At 38.9% G+C, this 24,632-nt stretch overlaps 1 protein-coding gene across 1 annotated transcript in view; it reads left to right on the plus strand.

Annotated features, from left to right (window-relative positions):
• Positions 1–24,632, plus strand: part of LOC109921643 (suppressor of tumorigenicity 7 protein homolog) — a 167,845-nt gene that overhangs the window by 101,474 nt on the left and 41,739 nt on the right. Inside the window, exons 3-8 of the mRNA XM_048607903.1 lie at positions 129–288; positions 8,757–8,811; positions 9,366–9,493; positions 19,305–19,380; positions 19,624–19,701; positions 23,436–23,594. Of these exons, the coding sequence (XP_048463860.1) occupies positions 129–288; positions 8,757–8,811; positions 9,366–9,493; positions 19,305–19,380; positions 19,624–19,701; positions 23,436–23,594 (656 nt within the window). The remainder of the gene's footprint in view (positions 1–128; positions 289–8,756; positions 8,812–9,365; positions 9,494–19,304; positions 19,381–19,623; positions 19,702–23,435; positions 23,595–24,632) is intronic.

Here is a 24,632-nt window from a genome sequence, read left to right on the forward strand (position 1 = left end):
CATGACTCCTTTTGTGCTAAAAAGTTGCTTTACACTTGGTTTGAGTGTTTACTCTTCAAGTACAAACTTAATAGTTATGCCAGATTTTCAGGTTTAATCAAAACGTTGGCTATTGTTCTTTTTCACAGATATTTGAATGGTGGTATTTTCGAAAGTATGGGACATCATTTATTGAGCAGGTATCAGTCAGCCACTTACGACCCTTGCTTGGTGGGGTGGACAACGCTGCCCCCAGTAACTCCACCTCCAATAATGGAGAGACTGATTCCAACAGACAAAGTGTATCAGGTAACCGCAGCATGATATTCTGCAAAAATTGCCATTCTTTGAGAATGTTCCTGATTTGATTTTAAAATGATGTGTGCAGTTTCTGTGTCTCTTAATAATTTGGGTCAAATATTTTTCTCGGTGAAAAGAGCCTGTTACCTATTATACTGAAGCAGGGGGCTGTACCTGAGGCTGAAGCAGGCTGTAGATGTGAAACGTGGACATATAGTTGTGTCTACTTCACCATATTAGCTTCTTTCTGAAGCATTGTACTTTCTTCCCGAGAACCTCCTGCTTTTAGATATCTCCTTATCATCATTCTCTTTGCCTTTGCCTCCTCACCAAAACATTTCATCTATCTCCCTTTTGCGTAGGGTCCACTATTTGTCTACTGTAGTGATTATAACAAGGTCAGCCAGGCGGCCCTCATAGAATATGAGTTCCCTGATTGCGGCTGTTAATCTGGCCCAATCAGGGAGCCCTGGCTGACAGATAAGAACAAGAGTGTCGGAGGTTCTGTTCACTCTTAGAGCTGGCACTGATGGAGGAGGATCAGTGTCAAAGACTCTCCAAGTGTGAATAAAGGGTGACTTGGTGATGGATACCAGCCTCTGTAGAGTTATTTCATCCACTGTCATTTAAGACTTTGAAATGGTTCCCTGTGTTTAGGAAAGCATTATAAATATGTAAGCTGTTGAAGCAAAGTAATGTTCACATGGAATTAACAGGCAGCCAAGTGAATTGTATGCATTCATTTAATGTAGCTGAGGTGATATTAAAGTTGCTTACAGAATTAAGGACGTATTTTTAAGTAGAATGTTCTCCTAAGTGGGTAGAATGCAAGTCCAGTGAGCTGATGCTGAATACCAGAGTGCTGATGTCTGTAGCATTTGACTGTTTCCACCTTCTCACAGTTTCTCTGAGTGTGATAAGTTTAGGATGGGAAGAATTTATGAAAGACTTTGAGACCTAACACTAATGTGACGATACTATGACTTAAAGAGATGTATTTTGTCCTTTTTTAAAAATATGAAGTAAGATTTAGACTGTCTGCTCAAATCCAATAAAGTAAACAGCTTGTGAGGCCTTGAGTATTTTTTAAAAGTTGGAATAATAGAAGAAACCTGAAAGGATGGGGTCAAGCTCCCACAGAACCAGGATTTTCACTTTAGTTTTAGCCTTCAGTTGCAGTTGCTGGGGTCTTGAAGCTGGATGTGGAAACTTTTATTCCTCTCTCTGTTACAACTAAAAGCTGGGATTCTCTTCCCACTGCTAGAATAGCATATGAAACAATCTATTTTACTGAATTTGCCTTTGCCAAGGGTGTGTTTATGGGATGTTACTATATTCGGACAGTTAATTAGTAGTAGTTAATATATATATTATTTTGTTAAGCATTTCGAGTTATAGTTCAGCCAATTCTTTTATTTTTGCTTTGTTTGTATTTTAATTATAGTGTGTGAATAAAGCATGTTTTGTTTCAAGCCTGGAACAAAACGCCTGACACTTAGCTTTAAGATAAGAAAAAGGTAGGGTCTAGACTATCTTCACCATATATTTTGAGGGGCTTTAGTCTGGTCCATCACACTAATCATGACAAGTTGGCATTGCTGCAACTATGAGGGCAGATTGTAGATTTGTACATTTGATTAGTCTGAAGGGTTCACGAAAGGGATGATTCATGAATGAACAAGAAGCAGTAGGAGAAGGTCAGAAAATTCCTGAATCAGAATTTTAAAGAAGTGAACTGGAAATACATTGTTTTGTTTTTATGTTTTTCAAATTAGTTTATAGGGGTTTCACACATTCGCATAAGAGTTGTCCAATTGAGAATAAAAGAATTTGATATGATTGCTCTAAGTGCTTTACATAATATCTTAGTATTTTCAGGGCAAAGTCTCGCAGACATTCAGTAGCAAGAACACTGGCCACTGGTGCGATATCTTGTAGAAGGTCAGAATACTGGATAATAGAATTGCAATTTTAATAAAAGCTTTTCTTTTGCATTAAGATCAGGAGTACAATATACTTTATATCTATCTTCATAATAGTGTTGTTTTCTTTATACTTAGAGGTAAGAATGTCACAATGCAGAGAAGTGAAGAACTTATTTAGTGTTCTATAAATCCCCACTGATCTTTCTTGATATAAAGAGGACGTGGAACATTCTTTTAGTTCCCTCCTCTTTCTTTTTAAAGCTTTACCAGTGGGGAAGCATTTGTATGATAGCAGTTAAATTTCAATAATAGAAGTACTGTCAAAATAAACCTTTGCCTTTTAATCTTCTGCAGACATGAATACATTCTTGGAGAAACAGTGTGTATTTTACAGATGTTGGGTCATGTCCTGTTGTACTGTCCTGATAGTCATTAGTGAACAAATATTGGAAAAGTATTTTCCTGGCGAAGTACTGCCTACAGAGTATGTATTCAACACATTTGGAAAGTAGCACCAGAATATTTATACTTTGGCTTATTTAGTGATTAAGCTAACACAGCAGACTCCCTACCAAACTAGTTTTAGAAATCTACCAAATGTGTGTTTTGTCACAAGAGGATTGTGAAAGAGAAATGTTATGTAGACGCTCTGTCATTGCTAATGGTGTATCTGATATATTGTTTACTTTGCAGTGTAAACCAGCTGTATCAATATAGTTATCTTTCATAGGCTAATGCTGTTTAATGAAATGTTCATATTTCTAGACAGTGGTCTAACTGCTGCAAATTCCTGTTAGAAGTGTAATTTTACCTGATACCCTTGATAAACAAAGCAATATATCTTACTTTCGGGTCCTTTTACCTTATGAATTTCAGTATGAACAGATTTATACAGTTTGAGATAATGAAAGCTAGGTTTATTGTTACACTGCAAGTTAATTCAATGATCAGGTTAATCTACGTAGCAGTCTTCTGACAAAAGTGAAGTCAACAAAACTGCCTTGAACAGGCTGCTTTATTGACATGTCTGCTACTTTAACTGGCAGCAATGATTTAAATGTTAATCGAATTTAATCTTCTAAAATTCAGATCTGTTTGCAATTGGACTGAAGGAAAAGATCACTTAAGTGATTTAGATGAAGATTATAAGTGGTTGTTTCAATGCCTTGGGTGCTTCTATTAAATAATAATTGAAAGCGAGGGCTGCGTACTGAAGATACTAATTACAGATCTATTTTTAATATGTCTGATGTATGTTATCTGAGAAACAATGAACGTGCAAGCCCCTAGAAGTAAATTAGTTTTTCTGTGTTGTAATCATTAAGAGATTATCCTTAAAGAAGTTCAGGTTGTGTTGATGATAAGGCAGCTGACTGTGAGATTGTAAAAAAGCTAATTTTCTTGAACAATTGATGTCAACTCACCAGTCAGCAGCTGCATTTTTTGACTTGCACCTCTTGAACCAGAATTCAGTGTCCCTTTTCGTTTCATTCCTTCTCCATCCACGTACCCTCTTTATGTGGAAGGATATTGGAAACGTGTGTGCTTTCTCCCCATTATCAACATTATTCCATCTCCATTTAATACAAAGCGAAAATGAATAAGACAATTTCAGGAGATCATGGAATAAAATGGCCTTCACTTGGCTTTGCTTTGTTAGTGAGGCTGTCAGTTGACACTGATCAGGGAAGGGGATATTCTTATTAAACCTTCTATCCATAACTGTAGCCCTAAACATACAATGAATTCGGCAGTAAAAATCAAGCCATTCCTACAGGGATAAAAAATAACTGGATTAGAACAGAGGAGTGAATTTTCCTTGGGATTTCTCCCCTCATTTGCTAGAACTTCTTCAGTAGGGTGGATGGTACCTCCAGGAACTTGTGTAAATGGATTTACTATTGCTGTCTTGTCCTTAACATTGTTATGGTTTGTTCATGACATTGTCAAGGGTAAGTGTGATGAAAGATGCATAAAATAGATTTTTGTATATGGAATGTGGATTTCTTTAAAATGTGGTGCAAATAGATTTGAGTTGATGCTTTGAGGATGATTTCTTTTTTAATGGTCAGCAAGTTATTCTGGAACAGTGACCTAAATATACTAGTTTAAAGAAGACGAGTGACTACCATTTAAAAACTTAGGACAACCCCTGAATGTTAATGCATAAGACGTTTGTACTTTTCAGTTAAAGCAGTGTAAACATATTTAATCATTAGTTTTATTTTCAGCTTAGTTCAGAAAATATGAGAATTATTGTTGAGAAAAAAATTACAGTTGAGTTCAGAAGTAAGTTTCCAGTTTCTCTTCCAACATGGTTTAGTTCAGTTTAATTCTAATTAATGAAAGGTTTATGCCATCAGCCTTCACAAGGAATTGCAACATTGCCTAATCAATTCAAGCGAAAGTACTGGAAGGAGTCAGTTAATTAGAAATGTTTCGAGAAAAGATAAGAGTAATATTTTCTCTGGACTTGGGTCTTATATCTGATAGTGTTATGAAACAAGTTGAAACTTTGTTTTACTATTTGTGCTAAGATCTTACTAACTGCAGTATATCTATACAACTTATTTTCTCTTTTGTATAATAGATTCTATTGTTAAAGAACATCTGCAGCTTCATGTGAATATGTTTCAGTGACCAACCACCATGTTAATTAAAAAAAAAATCTATTAAACCTGGTTTCATTCTAGGACTTGCCTTGTCAAGTAGTACCATCCACTGGGATTGTAATTTAAGAGATACAGGTGGTGGATCATAATCCTTGAGCACTATTAAAAAAGGGACAGTGGATCAGGGTAGGGAGGTGTGGTGTTAGATGACAGTTGTAGGACTGACCACATCAATAAACTCTCTCCACAAAGTAATTTGCCTTGGTTTCTACCTCACCAAGATTGGAACCTTTAATATTTACATGAAATTCCAGGGATCCCATGATACTTTCCCTGAAGGTATGGTAGTTAGTTGGGAGATCCTCCATGAAAATTCAGCTCCTTAGTGTTTAATATCGAACGCCATTGGGAACTTAAAACCAGATGTATCCATTCAGGCTTTTTTCCAATAGATTGTCCAAGCAAGAGTAGATATTTAGAGAGAGAACCAGTCTCATATGAAGAGAACCTGCAACATTGCAGCCTGAATTGGATACAATGGATCAAAGTCCACATGTGGTGTTCACCATTCTTCGCTGTCTATTCCAAATATTCATAAACACTGCAACCAGATCATTGCATTCAGGTTAAATCAATAGTCAAATTTATTTTACAAGATTATTTTGCAGATGCAGTTAAACACAGATTAATAATGATGTAATTATTTAGGAAACAAATGTAATATCATCCTCCAGCATTTATTACACTGCCTGTTAGAGTGCAAGAGATTTGGAGGAAACGATCTTCAGTAAAATTCCTAATGTGATGTGAGTGAGGCAGTACTGCTGAACACATTGAGTCCAGTATTTCAGGTTGATTCAATTGAAACAAAATGCTAAATGTTAGGAAATGTCTGCATTAAGCCACAACCCAGAGACTTCTAAACAAGAGCTGTCAATTAGATGAGATCAAACAAATAAGGTAAAATGTTGTGAACCTGGAGGCAAGAAGAGCATTTTATTAAGCTGGGTGATTACACACCTGAACCCTGCCACCTTCGAGTCTCTGCCAAAATTGGGTTCTGGCGGACCTTCTCAACCCAACACCAACTAAGGCTCTTAAATAGTCAATTAAGAACCACTCAAGTCCGTCAGCCCACTGCTGCTAGGATTAACCTAATAACATGCAGACCTGTCACAATATGGAGTTGGCAATAGTTGCTACTCTGCAGGTAGCTTGTCATCTTGTGGGAACATGGTTCCTCCATCAAAGCCAATCAGTGCCTGATTGAGGTCTAAACATGGGTTTAGGGGTGCCCTGTAGGATCCAACCTTGTTTCTGACCCTGTTACCCCAGCCTGAGAAATCACCATCCACCCCACATTTCTTACCTTTGTCCAGGGCTCCCCCAACATCCTGGAACACCAGGGGTATTTTTCTACCTTCTTCAGTTCTGAAGAAAAGTTACTGGACCCAACACATTAACTCTGCTTTCTCTGTACAGAAGTTGCCAGACCTGTTGAGCTTTTCCTGCAATTTCTGATTTTGTTTGTTTTTTTTTAACCAGTAACCATGGCCATCTCTGCCTTGCTGCTGAGTGTAAGAGCTACCACCCTCTGGCCAGCAGCTCTCACTGGGTGGGACACCCACCCCTGGAGTCTTGGGTCTAGGAGAAAGCCTACCAGTGACCTTATCACTGCTTAATTGCTGTATGGATTGATGGGCAAGAGAGTGCAGGTATATCACCAGCTCTCCCACTGAGTGGTGACTCCTCTTACAAAACGTTAAGATTTTGCTCATTATGTTGCTAAATGTACATATAATCATTTACATGGCAGCAGTTCATATCTCAAGTAAAACTTAATTAATGCAAATGTAATTAGGTTACCACCCAGGCAAAACCTAAGAATGCTTGGTCCACTATAGATTGAAAAAATCTGTTGGATTCTTGTAAACAGTTAGGGTCCACTGTATCTTGAGTTTCTATTTGCTGTACAAATCTGTATAAAAAAAGTGCAAAGCTGATTTTAATTGCAAATGATCTTTGAAAGTAAGCTGTAGATTTCTTTTCAGAATATAACTTTGAGCAAACTACAAGGACTAGGCCATGTGTATTTTCCTTTCTTCTCCTGCCCTTTCTCATGGGGTTGATGCTTGTGTGATTTGTCCAATAGAAGATACTAGTGAGCTGGGTGGTTAAAATTTAATTTTTCAGTTCATCCATTTTATCCTTTACGGTTAGAAATATGTGGTCTCCTCAGCACCTCTGTACAGAAACAGAGTTGATATCAGCAGCTCAACAAGTATAGAATTAAAGGAATGTGTAGTTGCAAAGCCACCAAGAATAACTTTTTCTCTCTCTCCCTTTTTCTTGTTTACCTGGTACTGTACCCAATTATGGGAGAGATACTAATACAAAACACAGTAGTTGCTGCAAATCTAAAAAAACACAGGAAATGCTGGAGAAACTCAGCATGTCTTGCAATATCTGTGGAGAGAGAAACAGAATTAATGTTCTGAGGCCGGTATGCCTCAGAGATATTCCCAGAAATTCTACACTGTCATTTCTGAATTGGCGTCTGAGATGCACACTTCCTCTGAAGCGTTTTCACAATAACAGAAGTGTTAATGAGTGCAAGTGGGGAATTGCAGATCTGGAGGTAGATCTCGTGCTTTTTTTAAAATTTAAATGGCAGAATTTTATGGCCCCTGCCAGTGGGTTTGTCGACAGCGGCATCTGTAAAACTTGTTTCGTCTAAACCAGAGAGTATAGACCCAATTTATTCAGCTTTTCATCATAGGAAATATTCTCATTCCAGAGGCCAATTTAGTAAACTTTCGCTGCCCTATCTCCAATACAAATAGTTTCTTCTTAAGATTTGGAAAGCTCAACGCAATATTCCAGGTGTGGTCTCAGGAAGCCCTGTACAACTAAAGCAAGACTTCTTCATTCTTGCTGTCAATCCCCTTATAATACAGGGCAGTATGTTATTTGTCTTCCTAATTGTTTACTGTACTTGCACATTCACACATACTTTTAAAAAATGTTGCTTTTCTTTTCTACCAAAATGAATAACCTCCCCACATTATACTCCGTCTACCTCCTTGCTACACATTCATGTAACCTGTGTGCCTGTCTTTTCAGTCTCTTTCTGTCTGCCTCACAGCTTGCATTTCCAGCTAACTTCATCTTTTGAGAACTCAATTGGTGACTTTGCTACAAATGACAACAAGGAACTTGGGACCTCTCATATTCTCATTCATGAGAACCTCAAATGCTTAATTTCACATATCTTAGCTCATCTGCTGCTTGCTTATATCTACACATGGCTATTCTGACATACTCCTACTGGTCTCCTATCCTCTACCATCCATAAACTTGAGGTCATTCCAGAACTCTGGCCCTGTCTTAAGTGGCAGCATGTCCTGATCCCTTATCACCCAGTGCTTGTTGACCTACAATGGCACCTGGTCAAGCAACATCTTGATTTCAAAAGTCTCATCCTTGTTTTCAAATCCCTTCAATGCTTTGTCTCTCCTGATTTCTGTAAACTCTTCAAGATCAAGATATCTGTGTTCCTCAACTTCTAACTCTGTTGCATTATCATTTTTAATTGCTCTTCCATTGTTGGATGTGCCTTCAACTGCCTAAGTCCTAAACTATGGAACCCTCTTCTCATACTTCTCTCCCTCTCTGCTTGGCTTTCCTTACTTAAGGCACTTCTTAAAATATAGCCGTTTGACTAAACTTTTTATCGTCTGACCTAATATGTTATTATGTGGCTAGATGTCAGAATTTTTAAAATGGTTTCATTGTGTAAAGGATGCTATATAAATCTATATTCCATCGCTGGGAATTGAGAGATTTTCAAGGCTTTCTGTTTTATGCATATTAAGAATGTGTTATTTTCATTCCAGTGCAGATTACAACAATAATGATTAGTTTCTGTTTTCACTGACAGAATGTAAGGTGTGGCGGAATCCACTCAATTTATTTAGAGGAGCAGAATACAATCGGTGAGTAGTCCTGCATGCAGTGCTCAGTACCACAAGTTGTGTGGAAGCTTTTCATTTTATGGTGTACAGTCATTAACTTTCAGCACGACAAGTAACTTTGTCATATACATGTTACCAGAGGCAGCTGTAATCTTCAGTTAGATTCTGAGTTGCGTAGCTTTTGGCTGGAATATTTAATATTACAAAGAATTCTGTTTGTGATATGGCTACATATGTATAGATGTAAAATGGTTCTAGAAGTGCAATACACACTGAAGCACTGACTTGGCAAATACTTTTTCATTTTGTCCATAGGAAAGAGTCGCACAGTTAACATTATCTCCTCCATGGATTTCTTTTTCAGTTGATGCAGTGTTTTTGGATATAAGGCTTTCATTCTCAAGAAAAGGAAGAATAATTGACTTTTATATTTGGGCCAAGGCCTTATATTCTATGCATTTTGTGGTTACTTTGAAATTTTATTTTCTGAAACAACAGTTTCAACTCATCTTGGCTCGAGCATATAACTTCTTCTGTTCACTGTTTCCTTTTTGCTCTCTTTGATTTTTTTAAAGGTATACATGGGTAACGGGAAGGGAGCCTCTGACATATTATGACATGAATCTTTCCGCACAAGATCATCAGACTTTCTTCACTTGTGAGACTGACCACTTGCGGCCTGCAGACGCTAGTAAGAAGGACTGTAAGATCGAGAATTCAGACATTTGTGAATATTGCGTTCTCTGTTTACTGTTACTCTGTATGATTTCTAATTCAGGATCATTTTTAAATCCCTAAAACCCCTTTGGTTTCTGCTTAGCCATTGAAAATTAATCATACTTTTCCTCTCATTTAATCTTTAAGAGGTACTGTACCCTAGAATTTTTAGAAATAGGAACTTATTGTTTTATTTTTAAAAAAGACTGATTTCCCTGCAGCAGACTGGATCATAACCCAGAGTGGAAAACCTTAATAACCAGTTTTTTGTCTTTTCATTGTTGCCCTAACTGCTACCCTCAGTGTAGACCTTGGAGCAATCCTGGCATGTTGCTGTTTTGTACAGCTCAATGCCATTCTAGCCTGTGCGCTTATCAAGTTGCCATTGGCAATGCTCTTTACAAATATTAATCAATTTCTTAGTAACGAGTAACACTGTGGAAGTGGAATAAAAATATGTTACTTATTCCAGTAAGGAAATTAGACCTCATCTTTCTACAGTAGATTTTGTTAAAGTTATAATTGATCATTATATGAAGTTAATTTGCACACAAGAATAAAGAACTTAAATGCATAACTATACTGTGCAGTAGAACTCACCTAATAGTAGTGTTGGGTAGTATTGTATTTTGCAATCACAGAGGCAGCCCTAGGAGTTCATTTTGATGGAAGAATAAATACAGGCCCTAAATGGGTATTGCACTGGTGAGAACACTTATTTTAAAAACCGGTTTTAGCATGTGATTTTGGGTCTTATTACTAGTTAATATTTTGACCTTGCTTTGAGTGCAAATCAGAAACCTGCAGGTCTATCCTCCCCTCACATATTGATTAGAGACTTTTTTTTGTGAAACTGCATATGTGGGCTCCACACGTGATGCCTACTGAAGGTGCGAAGTGCACTGACGCTCTCGCGCAGCAGGAAGTTTCAGAATTACTCTGAGACCAAGCAAGAAGGCATACAGGATCAAGGAAGGAGCATTGGATCGCCTGGTTGGGGGGAAATGTCCTGCACCCACAGCAGGAAAAGAATCCATGTAGTGCTCCTGTCAGTCCCTTCCTCCTGCCTGGCATTACGACCACCACCCATCCTTACTGCATGACAGGACAGTCTGTCATAAGATGCCAAAAACTAAGCACTTCTTTTTTTCTGGGTGATGCTCATAAAGATTGGGTAGCATAGCAATCACTATTTTTAGTTAAGTCCTCTAAATTTTTCAGAATAAATCTTGCAGACTGTTTGCGGTGTGTTGGCAAAGACTCCATAAAATTTCCTGATATGTTACTGATGTCCTCTTCAAGCATCTATCCACAAGTGAATAGCAAAATGTGATCTACCTCTTAGGTAGTGCTTCATTATCTATAGTGACTAGTTTTTTTCCCAGTTTGCTGAGCGCTGTTAAGAGAAGGCATATGATTCAAGGACTAGTCACCAAAATATCATGAAGTTAATGAGCTTAGCGAACATTGGGCAGCAGCTCCTAATGCAAGTTCAGGTCTTTAACTAAGATGATGCTTTGCACAAAATGGAAGGCTCGTTAGTGTCTAGAGTATCTGGGGTAATGCCCCACCCAGCAGCCTCTTGTCTCCCAAATCTCTGAAATCAAACAGATTGCCTTGACCAGTTAGAGTAGCCTGCCTGATTTAAAATTGAACAAAGCTTTGTAGTTAACTATATGTCTTCATTTAACTGTTACATTCTCCATGACATCACCTCTACCAATCAGAGTCCACTTAGTAACCAATCAATACAGTTTGGTCTTACAGTAGAAAGATGTTGTTCCCCTTACATCGGTATTCTTGCTAATTATCGTATGAGCGCAAGACAAAAAGATTAGACAAGATGTCTATTTTTTGGCAATACTCAAATTCTGCACTACCAATTGATCAAATTTTATTAAAGTATGTAATTGGATTCTTTTTACTACCATTGTACCTACGTTGATTCTCGTACAACTATAACAAAGACTTACTACACATTTATGAATGATTGTGATCTTGTTTTTCTGTGTGATGGTTCTGAACAAATATTGAATACATTGAAATGATCCATTTTGTGCATTTGGGTAATTTGCCTGTAAATTGTATAAAAATCAGTAACTGCATTTCTGTTAACTGACTGGATGTTATAAACCCAGAACATTTCCCTGTCTATCTTACTGTGCTACTTTTAATCATAAAAAAAAGGCCAAAGAACTATGGATGCTGGAAATCAGAAACAAAAACCGAAATTGCTGGAAAAACTCAGCAGGTCTGGCAGCATCTGTGGAGAGAAATCAGAGTTAACGTTTTGAGTCCAGTGACCCAAAGAAGGTGATGTTGGACCTGCTGAGTTTCTCCAGCAATTTCTGTTTTTGTTTCTACTTTTAATCATGATTAGTAATAACTCCTGCCAAATGAATACATCCTTCCAAATTTTAAATGGTATATTTCACACAGCAACATTAAAAAAAAATTGGGAATTTAGAAAATCTGAAAAATGAAACAAGTCTCTATCAACTTTTGAAAAATGTTACTGTTGGCCCAGATTTCACGACCAGCAGTGAAGTGATAGTGCTAACTGCTGATTTCCAAGAAAACTTCCCACAAAAGTCGAATGATCTGTGTGGCATACATTTTCCCTTTTCTGGCGTTAGTTTGAATCAGGCACTGAGTCAAAAGTTCTGTAGCAATGATGACATTATCAATTAGGGTTAGCAATAATTCACTTTGAAATCTTTTGACAGACAGCAAAGCAGAAAGTTAAAATGCATCGATTAATTTTCACTTTTAATTAACATCTATAAAGTGTGCAATAAATGATTGAGACATAACACAAGATTAAAATAGAAGCTGAAATAACATAAATATGTGAAATATTTTCGTCAAAGTACAGAAATTTGACATTGCAACAAATATAAAATTAGTTTTTTTAGGGCCCAGTCTTAGTTAGAAACTTAATACACCCTTAAAAATCCAGTTATTCAGTTCAACACAGTCATAAGTGTGGGAATAGAAGGATAGAGCAGATGAATGCGTGACTGGAGAGATGATGCCAGAGGGAGGACTTCTGATTCCTGAGACAGTGAGCTGTTTTAGGGGAGTTGGCAACCCTACAATTTGGATGACGTTACATCCGAATAGGGAGAACCACATCCTCATGGTCTGATTGGCTAATGCTACTGGGTCAGATTTAAACTGGATTGGCAGAGGTATGAAATCCTGTGAAGTAGTTCAGAGAAGCTAGAAGCTGAGATAGAATTAGAAGTTAAAACACAAGCAAGTGATTCTGGAAGGCAGAGGAAACATACTAGGTAAGAAAGGAGTGAGTTTAGCAAGACCAAATAGAATATCTTTAATGCAAGGAGCCTGTCAAATAAGATATATGAACTGCAAGCCTAGACAGACACATGGGAGTATGATATTTTAGCTATGGCTGAGACTTGACTGAAAGATTGGCAGTTCTGCATTCCTATTTATATGGTATTGAAATGAGATAGAAAGGGGGATAAAAGAGGTGAGATGGCAATAGTGGTCAAGGAATCAAACAATGAGGAGGGACAAGATATTAGAAGGATCATCAAATGAGGCCATATGGGTAGAAAGAAAATACACAGAAGAGACAGATATACTGTTGGCTATGTACTTTAGTTGCGTAAAAAGTCAGGGAGAGATAGAGAATCAAATAAGTACTCAAATTTCACAGCAATTCAAGAATATTAAGGCAGTAATTGTAGCGAATTTTGACTACCCAAATCTTAACTAGGATAGTTTTTGGGTGTAGGGTAAGAATGGAAAGTTCTTACATTCAGGACAATTCCCAAGGACCCACTCCCTACCATAGACCGGACCAATGTCATCTACAAAATCCCCTGCAGAGACTGTGAGAAACACTACATTGGACAAACAGGAAGGAAACTAACAACAAGAGTACATGAACACCAACTGGCTACAAAAAGGCACGATCAATACTCACTCATCTCAATCCACATGGACAAGGAGAAGCATCACTTCAACTGGGACAACACCAAGATCCTGGTACAGGCTAGGCAGAGGCGGGCACGAGAATTCCTAGAAGCATGGCACTCCACGAAGCATACTATTAATAAACACATTGAACTCGACCCCATATACATTCCACTATGAAGGAAACCCGAAAGTGAGGTAATCCATCTCAACGGACCCCAGAGTTTAAAAACCAGGCGGGAAAACACACCTACGCTTCATTGGAGGCTGCACTGAGGATGTTACCAAGCATGGTAACAAAACGTCTGCGAAACAAGAAACCAGCTCGGCGAGCCAACCAACTTCAACAACCTCAACACCCACAACCCGAGCTACAAATCTACTCCAAAACCTTAGAGAATTTTGTTTTAGCCAGTACTTAGCTCAACAAGCATTTCTGGAACTAATATTTAGAAATGAATGCACAGTTAGAAGACGTATCAGTAGGGGAACATCTTGGAGATGATAACCGTAACGCAACAGATTTAGAATAGTTATGGAAAAGGATAAGGATGGGCCAGGGAATAGAAGTTCTAAACTGGGGAAAGTCTAATTTTACTAAGGTAAGATATAATTTAGCCCAAATGGACTGAGAGCAGCTACTTGCAAATAAAACTCTATCAGAGCAGTCGGAAACATTCAAGGAGGAATTAGCAAGAGTTCAGGGTAAATTTCTTCCTGTAAAGAAAAAGGGTTAAGAGACATAAAGGCTAGGATTAAAGAATAAAGAATATTATGACAAATGTAGAGGGGCTCAAAATGGCAGAATCCCTAAAAGTGCGATGGGGGGCGGATTCTTAAAAGGAAATTAGGAAAGCAAAGCAAGTGCATGAGAAAGCATTGATAAGTAGCAAAAGGGTTATTGAAAATGCAAGAGAATAACTACAGAAAAAGTAAGGTCCATTAAGGACTTTAGAGCCAATCTGTATGTGGACCCAGAAGACATAGGCACAGTTCTCAATGCATCAGTCTTCATAATGGATAAGGATGATGCAGATACAGATGTTGGGACTGTGAAATATTAGAAGAAATTAACATAGAGAGAGGAGTTACTAGCGGATTTAGCAGCCTTAAGAGTAGTTAAATCTTTAGGTTGAGATAAATCAAAGCCATCGTCTCAACCTAGTCTTGTAATCAAACCTTTGCGTTTTCATAAACCTTTGTGAAGTGCCTTTAGAGACTCTGTAAATGAAAGGTGCAGAATGCTAAAAGGGGTTTCCACCACCTGCACCAAGCAACATCTCAGCTCCATAGCTTCCACAATGGCCTAAAGTCACTCTTCAACACCACCCACCTTATCATCTCACTTATGTCCTCTTCATTTTCTTACCAATCAGAGCATGTGAGATCACCAGTAAATCCAGCATTTGTTGCCCATCATTAATTTCTGTTGAGAATGTGCTGATATACTGCTGTCTTGAATACAATTGAGTGCCTAACTAAGCCATTTCAGGGGCAAATAATCAACTGCATTTTTGGTGGTAGCATATGTCTCCAGACTTTTGGATTATTAGTCCAGCAATATAACTACAAAATTGTTCAAACCAGTTGGTGAGGCCACTTCTGGAATACTGCGTACAGTTCTGGTCACCCTAATATCACCCTAATATAGGAAAGATGTTATTGGACTGGAAAGGGTGGAGAAAAGCTTTACAAGAATGTTACTGGGACTGGAGGGTTTGGGTTATAAAGACAGTTGGATAGACTGGGACTTTTTTCCTTGGAGCATAGAAGGTTGAGGGGTGATATTATAGAGGTTTATAAAATCATGAGAGGCATAGATAAGGTGAATTGCCAAAGTCTTTGCCCTAGGATTGGTGAGTCGAAAACGAGAAGCATTAGTTTAAGGTGAGAGAGTGGCATGTATATGGAATGAACTGCCAGAGGAAGTAATAGAGGTGGGTACAATTGCAATATATAAAAGACATTTGGACAGGTGCATGGGCCAACAGCAGGCAAATGGGACTGTTTAGTTCAGGAAATTTGGTTGGCATGGGCGAGTTGGATCAAAGGGCCTGTTTCCATGCTGTATGATTCTGAGTCTATCTATGGCTCTATGAGGTGTATCCCAGCCTGGGGATGCAAGGGAGATGAGGGTCTGTCAGTCATTTTCAAATTGTCTCTGGCAACAGGTTAGGTTCTAGTGGACTGGAGGACTGCTAACATTGCAAAAACAAGGAAGGGACATACCATCAAATTACAGGCCAGTCAGTTTAACCTCAGTGGTTGGGAATGTATTAGAAAGAACCCTGATTGACAGAATGTAACTGCACTTGGAGAGACCGGGCTTAAACAGGGATAGTCAACATGGATTTGTCAGGGGATTGTTATTGAGGTTGGTTGGCTCGCCAAGCTGGTTTGTTGTTCCGCAGACGTTTCGTTACCATGCTGGGTAACATCCTCAGTGCAGCCTCTGATGAAGCGTCGGTGTATTCTCCCGCCTGGTTTTTAAACTCTGGAGTCCGTTGAGCTGGATTGCCTCACTTCCGGTTTTCCTTCCTAGTGGAGTGTATATGGGGTCGAGTTTATTAATTGCTTTCTTTGTGGAGTGCCAGGCTTCTAGGAATTCCCATGCCTGTCTCTGCTTATCTTGTCCCAGGATTTTGGTGTTGTCCCAGTCGAATTGGTGGTTTTCCTTGTCCATGTGGATTGAGATGAGTGAGTATTGGTCGTGTCTTTTTGTAGCCATTTGGTGTTTGTGTACCCTTGTTGTTAGTTTCCTTCCTGTTTGTCCAATTTAGTGTTTCTCACAGTCTCTGCAGGGGATCTTATAGATGACATTGGCCCTGTCCATGGCGGGGAGTGGGTCTTTAGTTCAGGTGAGCAGTTGTCATAGGGTTTATGTGGGTTTGTGTGCCACTCTGATGCCCAGCGGTCGTAAGAGTCTTGTGGTTAGTTCCGATGTGTTCCTGATGTAGGGTAGTGTGATGAGTGTGTCGGGGCGAGTGGTATCTTCCTGATGTTGTTTGTGTAGGCATCTTCTGATCCAGTTTTTTGGATACCCACTATCTTTGAAAACCTGGAAGAGGTATTCTTCTTCCTTTTGGCGTAGTTCTGTGTGTTGCAGTGTGTTGTTACCCGTTTACATAGTGTTCGCACGCAGCTTTGTTTGTGTGTGCCGGGATGGTTACTGTTGAAGTTCAGTACCAGGTCCGTGTGTGTGGCTTTTCTGTGTACTTTCATTTGCAGTTCCCCATTTGTCTTGCGCTCTACCATGACGTCCAGGAATGGGAGCTGTTTGTTCTTCTCTTCCTCTCTGGTGAATTTTATTCCGGTGAGGGTGTTGTTTATAAGTTTGTGTGTCTCCTCTAGGTTGGTCCGTTTAATGATGACAAAGGTGTCGTCTATGTAGCGTATCCATAATTGTGGCTGGATTAGCGGAAGGGCTGTCCTTTCTAGTCTTTTCATCACTGCCTCTGCTATGAGTCCAGAGATAGGTGATCCCATGGGTGTCCCGTTGATTTGTTCGTATGTTTGGCCATTGAAAGTGAAGTGTGTGGTCAGGCATAGGTCCAATAGTTTGAGCATGTTGTCTGTGGAGATGGTTTCACTGGGGTCTTGCTCTTGTTCAAGTAGTGCTGTCATTGTTTCCCTCGTTAGTGGTATGTCTATTGATGTAAATAGGGCAGTGACATCAAACGATATCATAGTCTCCTTGTCATCTATCCTTATGCCTTTGATGGAGTTGAGGAATTCTTGGGCTGAGTGGATTGAGTGGGATGACTTGTTGACTAGGTGCCTGAGTCTCCTTTGTAGTTCTTTGGCTAATCTATGAGATGGCATGCCTGGTAGGGAGACTATGGGTCTAAGGGGTACTTCCGGCTTGTGTTCTTTCGGGAGGCCGTAGAATCAGGGTGTGTTGGTTCCTTCGGTTTTCATTCTTGAGAAGTCTGCTTTGTTGATCTGTCCTGTCTGTTTAAGTCTTTTTAGCGTGTAGAGGATTTTGTTGCCTAGTTGCAGTGTCGGGTCAGTTTGTACTTGCCGGAATGTGTTTTCATCGGGGATCTTCCAAGGGGATGGTCATGTTTGACAGGATTAATCAAATGTTTTGAGAAGATAACCGGGAGTAATGAGGGTAATGACCATAAGATCATAAGACATAGAAGCAGAAGTAGGTAATTCAGCTCATTGAGTCTTCTCTGTCATTCAATGAGATCATGGCTGATCTGATAATCCTCAACTCCATTTTCCTGCCTCACCCCCATAACCCTTGATTCCTTTAATGATTAGAAATCTGTTTAGCTCAGCCTTCAGTTTACTGAATGACCCAGCCTTTACAGCTCTCTGCTATTGATAGATTCACTACTTTCTGAAAGAAAAATGTACTCCTCATCTTTGCCTTAAATGAGCAACCCCTTACTCTGAGACTTTAGCCTCTGCTACTAGATTGTCCCACGAGGGGAAACAAGCCTTCCACATTGACCCTGTAAGGACCTCTAAAACTCTTGTACGCTTCCACAAGGCCTCCTATTATTCTTCTAAACTCTAATGAGTAAAAGCCCAACCTATTCAACTTCTCAAAAGAAAATCCCTCTATACCCAGGATCCACCTTGTAAACATTATCAAGATGGTCTCCAATGCTAGTATATCCTTCCTTATATAAAGGGTACAAAGCTGTTCATGGTATTTCAGCTGTGGTTAGGCAAGTGTCTTGTATAGTTTTGGCAAGACTTCCCAATTTTTATAAGACATTCCCTTTGAAATAAAGACAAAAAGTCCATTTTCCTTCCCTATTACCTGCTGAACTTGGGTGTTAGTTTTTGTGATTCTTGTGTAAGGACCTTTCAATCCCTTTGTGCTGCAGTCTCCTGCATTTTTCCCATGTTTGAATAATATACATCTATTCATTTTCTCACATTATATTCCATCTGTCAACTTTTACCCACTCACTTAACCCATTCCTCTGGAGGGTGCATGTGATGTGTCTATATGGACTGTAGCAAGGTTTTTGATAAGGTGGCTCTTGGCAGACTGGTCAAGTAAAAGTTCCAAGGCAAAGTGGATGAGAGGCAGGAGGGAAAGGATGACGGTAGAGGGATATTTCTGTGCTTCCATTGCGGTTCCACAGGGCTCAGTGCTGGGACACTTGCTGTTTGTGGTCTACATTAAAGACTTGGACTTAATATATAGAAGTCATGATCAAGAAGTTCACAGGTGCCAAAAAAATTGGCATGGTGATAAATAGTTCCAAGCAGAACTCCAGCTGAGCATATTGGATATTGTTGAGTAAATGCCCCTTTATAGCACACTTGACATCTCTCCTTCTACTACTTTGCTGCTAATGGGGAGAAGGCTGAGAGGGTGGTGATTGGCTGACTTGGATTTGTCCTGTTCTTTGAGGATGTTATATAACTAAATGACCTAAAATAGAAGCAGTTCTTTCGATGGAATTGCATTTATTAAATTTCTTGAACACAACCATGCTCATCTTTCAGATTGCTAACCTGCCAGACATTATTTTATTCTTTAGCAAGAGCTGCAGTTTTACCTAGGAATCGGTAAATTCAGTGAAATGCTGTCATCACGGCAACAAAGCTAACCCTGAGGTTAATTTACATTATTGTTTGTGAGAGATGTTCATTTCAGATTTTCATTTGCTGTGCTCCATATTATCATTTAGTATTCCACTGAATTAAAAACTACCAAAGTCATTTTGAGTTTATATAGGTCAGTGCCATCTTTGATGAAGTTCAACAGAAACATTTTTATCGATTAATGCCAGAGAAAAGTAGGAAAGTTTTCAAATCCCAGCGATGAGTTCCATCTAGGAAGTAATCTTGTTTAAAAAAATGCTCTTGTTCTGTTTGAACAGTAATGCAGAAAGCTTGGAGAGAGAGGAACCCACAAGCAAGAATTTCAGCAGCGCATGAAGCCTTAGAATTAAATGAGTGAGTGACTTTTTTTGTATCTGGGCTCAATTCCCTTTTCACTCAATCAGTTCTGGTGATTTGATGTGTACTCCTAACATGTCCTTTCTACCTCATATTTCTATACACATATTTTTTTCTAAGCAATGTATTTTACAAGTACGTAAGGGTGAGCAATTGTTTTATGCTGATGATCAACTTCTGCACAGTTTTATGTTTCCACTGTGTCTGTTCTGATCAGACCCCTGTCCACTTTTCATCCAGGGTATTTTACCATTGGCGTCCACTGCTACAGCCGCTGCAAGCAAAGAGAAGGACCCAAAATGGAATAAACTTCACAATGTATGTTCTTAAAAAATCACCTGGGAGTGATTTCAAGGCTGTGATCTTAGTTCAAAAGTAGGATGGTGGCTATAAACTGCTTGAGGGCTCTGCTCTTGTGATTTGCTACATTATTTGAGCTACTCAAAGAAATAACTGCTCCTTAATCACTCCTCGGTGTCCATTATTCCCTAACTCACTTTATTTATTTTGGCATCACATCAGCCAGTCTAAGACTTATACAATCTGGCACTCTGGTTTAATTCACTCACTCTGGTCCTGTTCTGCAGAAACCTTCTGACATCATTGCAGTAACAGAAACATTTCAGTATTTGGTTTCTCAGCTTCTCATCAACATGTGTCCATTAAAAATGAACAGGAAGCAACACCTTGTTCGGCATGACAATGTGTCCCTGTGCGTAGGTGAAACAGAAATTAATCTCTCTATAACTTGTTTGAGTAACTATTTCACTTGAATAATCATTAAAACATTCATTGACCAATGCAGATGGCAGAGCTGTACTGTTGAATATTATTCCACTTCATATTTCAAAGTGGAAACTCTCAATATTGCCAATATCCTGTAATGTCAGTGTAGATGTAATGGGCCGAAAGGCCTTTTCCTGCACTGTAACAATTCTGTGATTCTGTTTTATTCGAGGATCAAACATTCCGCTGGTAGCTGTCATGGTAGATAATTCTTTCCCATTTAAATGACCACTTAGCATTCTTCAAGTGTGAACTTGGACAGTTAAACCGAGATTTTCAGATCAGAGTTGGAGTCAAAGCAAAAGGAAAATCTTGCCCTGAGTTAATTAGAGACCCAGCAGAGTATTTGACTTCATATTTATCACATTTCCAAGCAAAACCACCACTTACCAAGCTTTTAGAAAACTTAGCTATAATATTTTTCAGCTTCAGTTGCACTTACTCCTTTGTAATGTTTTGGAACTTTTGTAAACAGGGTGAACTGTCATTGTACTCTGATACTTAAACAGTAACTCTTAACAATTGTCCTGGATCTGAATATTTTTTGCCTTTGTTTTTTGAAAGAGAAAATTTAGCTTCATGATGCCATATACCTTGTATCTCTGTTTCTAATTTTATATAAAATAATATACAAATATTTTCTTCACTGCCATCCTGATTATCCTCTTATCTAACCCGTGATGTCTCTGCTGCACTTGGCATTCATTTTATAAGAATTACAAATATTCTCAAATCAAGTTAGAGAATTTATTGAAGTTACTGTAATCTAGTGGTTATGGTACTAAGTTAACAGCTCAGAAATCATGAGTTCAGATTCCACCATAGGAGGTTATGATGTGCACGCTGTAAAGTTTGGTGATATTGGGGATGCTGGTTCGCGTAGATGGCTAGTTCACGTTAATTCCAGCAGTAAGGATTTGATCTCCAATTTGGCTCAGGTAGACTTGGAACTTGCCGCCCCATCCTGTTTCTGAGAGTGGAACACACTGGCAAACCATCTTGGTCAAAGGGCCACCAAGGAATGACCTCAGGATGAGACAAAAGTAGAAAATGAGCCAAACACCTGCCTTTGGGCAGAGCACGTGAATTAACAAACTAGGAAACCAATCATCAAAAGTGATGAAAATTCAGCCATGCCCTTCAGAGAGGGAACCTGAAATTTCTGTCCGGTGTAGATAGTCCTAAAATGTGATGCTTTCTGATGTGATCTGCACGGAGTATTCAGATGACCAGGATTTCATTATGAGTGCAGTTTTCCAACATTGCTACTGTTCTAGAAACAAATAATTATATTTTAAAAAGTAATTCTTGAGGGATTTAGCCACTGTTCAGAGAGGCTTAATTGAATCACTGTACTCCCAACTATACTAAAAATTGCTATTAACTCTTTTTTTCCTGTATGGAATGTACTTTTCATTTGTGCTGTGATGCTGTTTTGCCTAAGCAGAAACTGTTAAACTCTTGAAATTGCAGTATATTCGAACTAAAGCCTAGATTAACCTTTACATAATAATATGTGCATCTTGAGTCCATATCAAAATTTTTTTGGTCTCCATTTTTTAAGGAAGGATTGCATTGGAGGCAATACATTAGAGGTTCACTAGCTTGTTTCCGGTGATGAAAGACTGAGTAAATTGGGCTTATTATTTTTGGAGTTTAAAAAACTAAAAGGTGACCTTGTTAATCCATACAAGAAGGGCCCTGACAGGGTGAACACTGAAAAATTGGTTTACTATCTTGCATGTTGTGATTTTGTATTAACTATAATTTAAACAAAAAACACACACACTAATGAATGTCATAGAATACCTTATTCAGCATGTAGTTACAAGCCATGATAAGGATAATCGATTTATTCAAAAATCAATCTGGATTCCAGAACCTTTTTGTTATTGTGATCGACAGTTTTATATATAATGCATCCAAATCCAACCAATTTGAATTGTTTTATTTCAAGATTCCAACCAATGTACACTAGGGACAAGCTTTCATAGGCCTGCTTGAAGCAAAACCTCAGGTCTAAAATGACAAGCTAATTGAATGCCATGGGTATCTTGTGTTTTCCTTTCTTCATGAAGCTCATGATATTTAATTGGCTTAAGGTCTTGTGAATGCGATACAGCTCTCAGTACTTTGCTCAAGTGACCGTTTTGTTCTGTGGGTGTGTAGACAGTGTCAGCAAGCTATGCAATAGCAAGGGAAAATTCAGACATATGAGTCCCTGGAAGTGGCTCAGTGGTTAGCACTGCTGCCTCACAGTGCCACAGACCCAAGTTCAATCCCACCCTTAGGCAACTGTCTGTGTAGAGTTTGCACGTTCTCCTCATGTCTGCATGGGTTTCCTCCAGGTGCTCTGGTTTCCTCCCACAGTCCAAAGATGTGCAGGCTAGGTGGATTGGCTGTGCTAAATTGCCTGTAATGTTCAGGGATGTGTAGATATGGGGGGATAGGTTTGGGTGGGATGCTCTGAGGGTCGGTGTGGACTTGTTGGGCTGAAGGGCCTGTTTCCACACTGCAGGGATTCTATGATCTATGACATGGACTTTTGGTATTTTCCAGCAACTGGACTGGATAATTGTTGGGAATGGGAATTGTGCTTCTTTGCCTTCTCCATTCAGTGGGAACTGAGGCTATTTCAAGCATTACCAACAACTGCATTTTATTAGCAGCTAACTCAGCACAGACTTGGAATGGAAACTGACAGATTTTGGCTGTACATAGTTAAAAAAATTAATTTAAAGATAGATGCATTCAAGTAAAAGCAAAGTGCTGCAGGTGCTGAAATAAAAACAGGAATAAAACAGTCCTCTTCTTAAAGAAGAGTCAAATCGAGCTAATAACATTAAGTCTGTTTATTTCTTCACAGATGCTGCCAGACATGCTGAATTTCCCCAGGGCTTCCAATTTTTTTTTTTAAAGGCATTGGTGTTGCTATAATGGCACCAATTTGCATAAATTCCTGTTTCTTATTTATATCCCTCAATAAATAATATCATCAACTTTCTACAGGGATGAATGTAGTGTTTTAGAAAGCCTACCACTGGACTTTCATTGGCTTCTCTGCAGAAGTGTTAGTTCACATGGGAAGTGGAACACACTCTCCTGATGCAGAGAAATGAGCGTACAATTTTTAATCAATGCCCAGGATGTTTGCATTTTGCTTAAGGGAAGAAAAACTATTTATGGATGTTGCTTTAAAGCTTTATCGATGCTGTAGCATCTAGTAAGGCCATGTCTAATTAGAGTCTAATCTAATCTTTTTGTAGATGTGCCACTGCGTACATTCTTTTGGCTGAAGAAGAAGCCACTACTATTGTGGAAGCAGAAAGACTTTTTAAACAGGCACTAAAAGCAGGGGAGGTTTGTTATAGACGTAGCCAACAACTACAGCACCATGGAGCTCAGTATGAAGCACAGCACAGTAAGTACCCTGCAACCAGTTTAAACCTCTTGTTTTGATGATCAGCAATCTTATTTGTAGCTTGCTTCACTTACTTAATTTCTTGAGTTGATGAGTAGTTGTGGATGTCATTATGTAAGGGGAGAGATAAATAGGAGATGTAAGTCATTTCTCACAGATGAGCTGGGCATTATTAATTGTGGTCCTGCAGAAGATAGATTGCCCATTCTCTTGGCAGCAGAGTCCTGAGGGCCAGGAGGTTGCTGAAAATGTGCAAAAAAAGTTCTGTAGTAAGTTTAATTTGAAAATACTTCATCAGTCTCGTGGCTTTCCATTTAGGTTTAGAGGTTTACAGCCAGATCAATTACTGTTACAGAGTTGAAAAAGATCAAGTGACTACTTTTTCTGTATAAATGTCAAAGTAAACATTAAAAGCACACCTTTCTATCTTTTGTTAAAAGGAAATCCATGGAAGTATAAACTTGAAGAGAGATTGGCATTTTTTAATTTGAAGTTTGTGAGACTCCACCATCAATTTTTAAAAGTTCTTTCATGGGATACATGGCAATGCCAGTATTTGTTATCCGTCCTTGTTTGCCCATGGTGAAGGTGGATCACCACCACCTTCTTAAATTGATACACTCCATCTAGCGAAAGCACACCCATAGTGTTATAAGGAAGGGAATTTCTGCATTTTGTCTCAACGACTTTGCAGGATCAGTGATTATGGTTTCACCTCAGAGGAACTTGTGGCTGGCAGTATTCTCAGGCATGCCCTTGTTCTTCTGGATGGTAGTGGTCCTGGATTTGGAACGTGATGTTGAAGGAGGCTTGTCAAGTTCCTGCATTGCACCTTGCAGATGGTGCACACTGCTGCCACTGTGAGGCACTAGTGATTGTTTAAGAGAGTGAATAGAAATTCAATCAAACAGGCTGCTTTGTCTTTGGTGGCATCGAGTTTTTCGAGTGTTGATGGAGCTGCAACCATCTAAGCAAGAGGAAAGCATTCCATCATACCCCTGACTTGTGTCCTGTGGATGGGAGACAGGCTTTGAGGATTTGG

This window comes from Rhincodon typus, chromosome 18, assembly GCF_021869965.1.
Source record: "Rhincodon typus isolate 14 chromosome 18, sRhiTyp1.1, whole genome shotgun sequence".
Lineage (NCBI taxonomy): Eukaryota > Metazoa > Chordata > Chondrichthyes > Orectolobiformes > Rhincodontidae > Rhincodon > Rhincodon typus.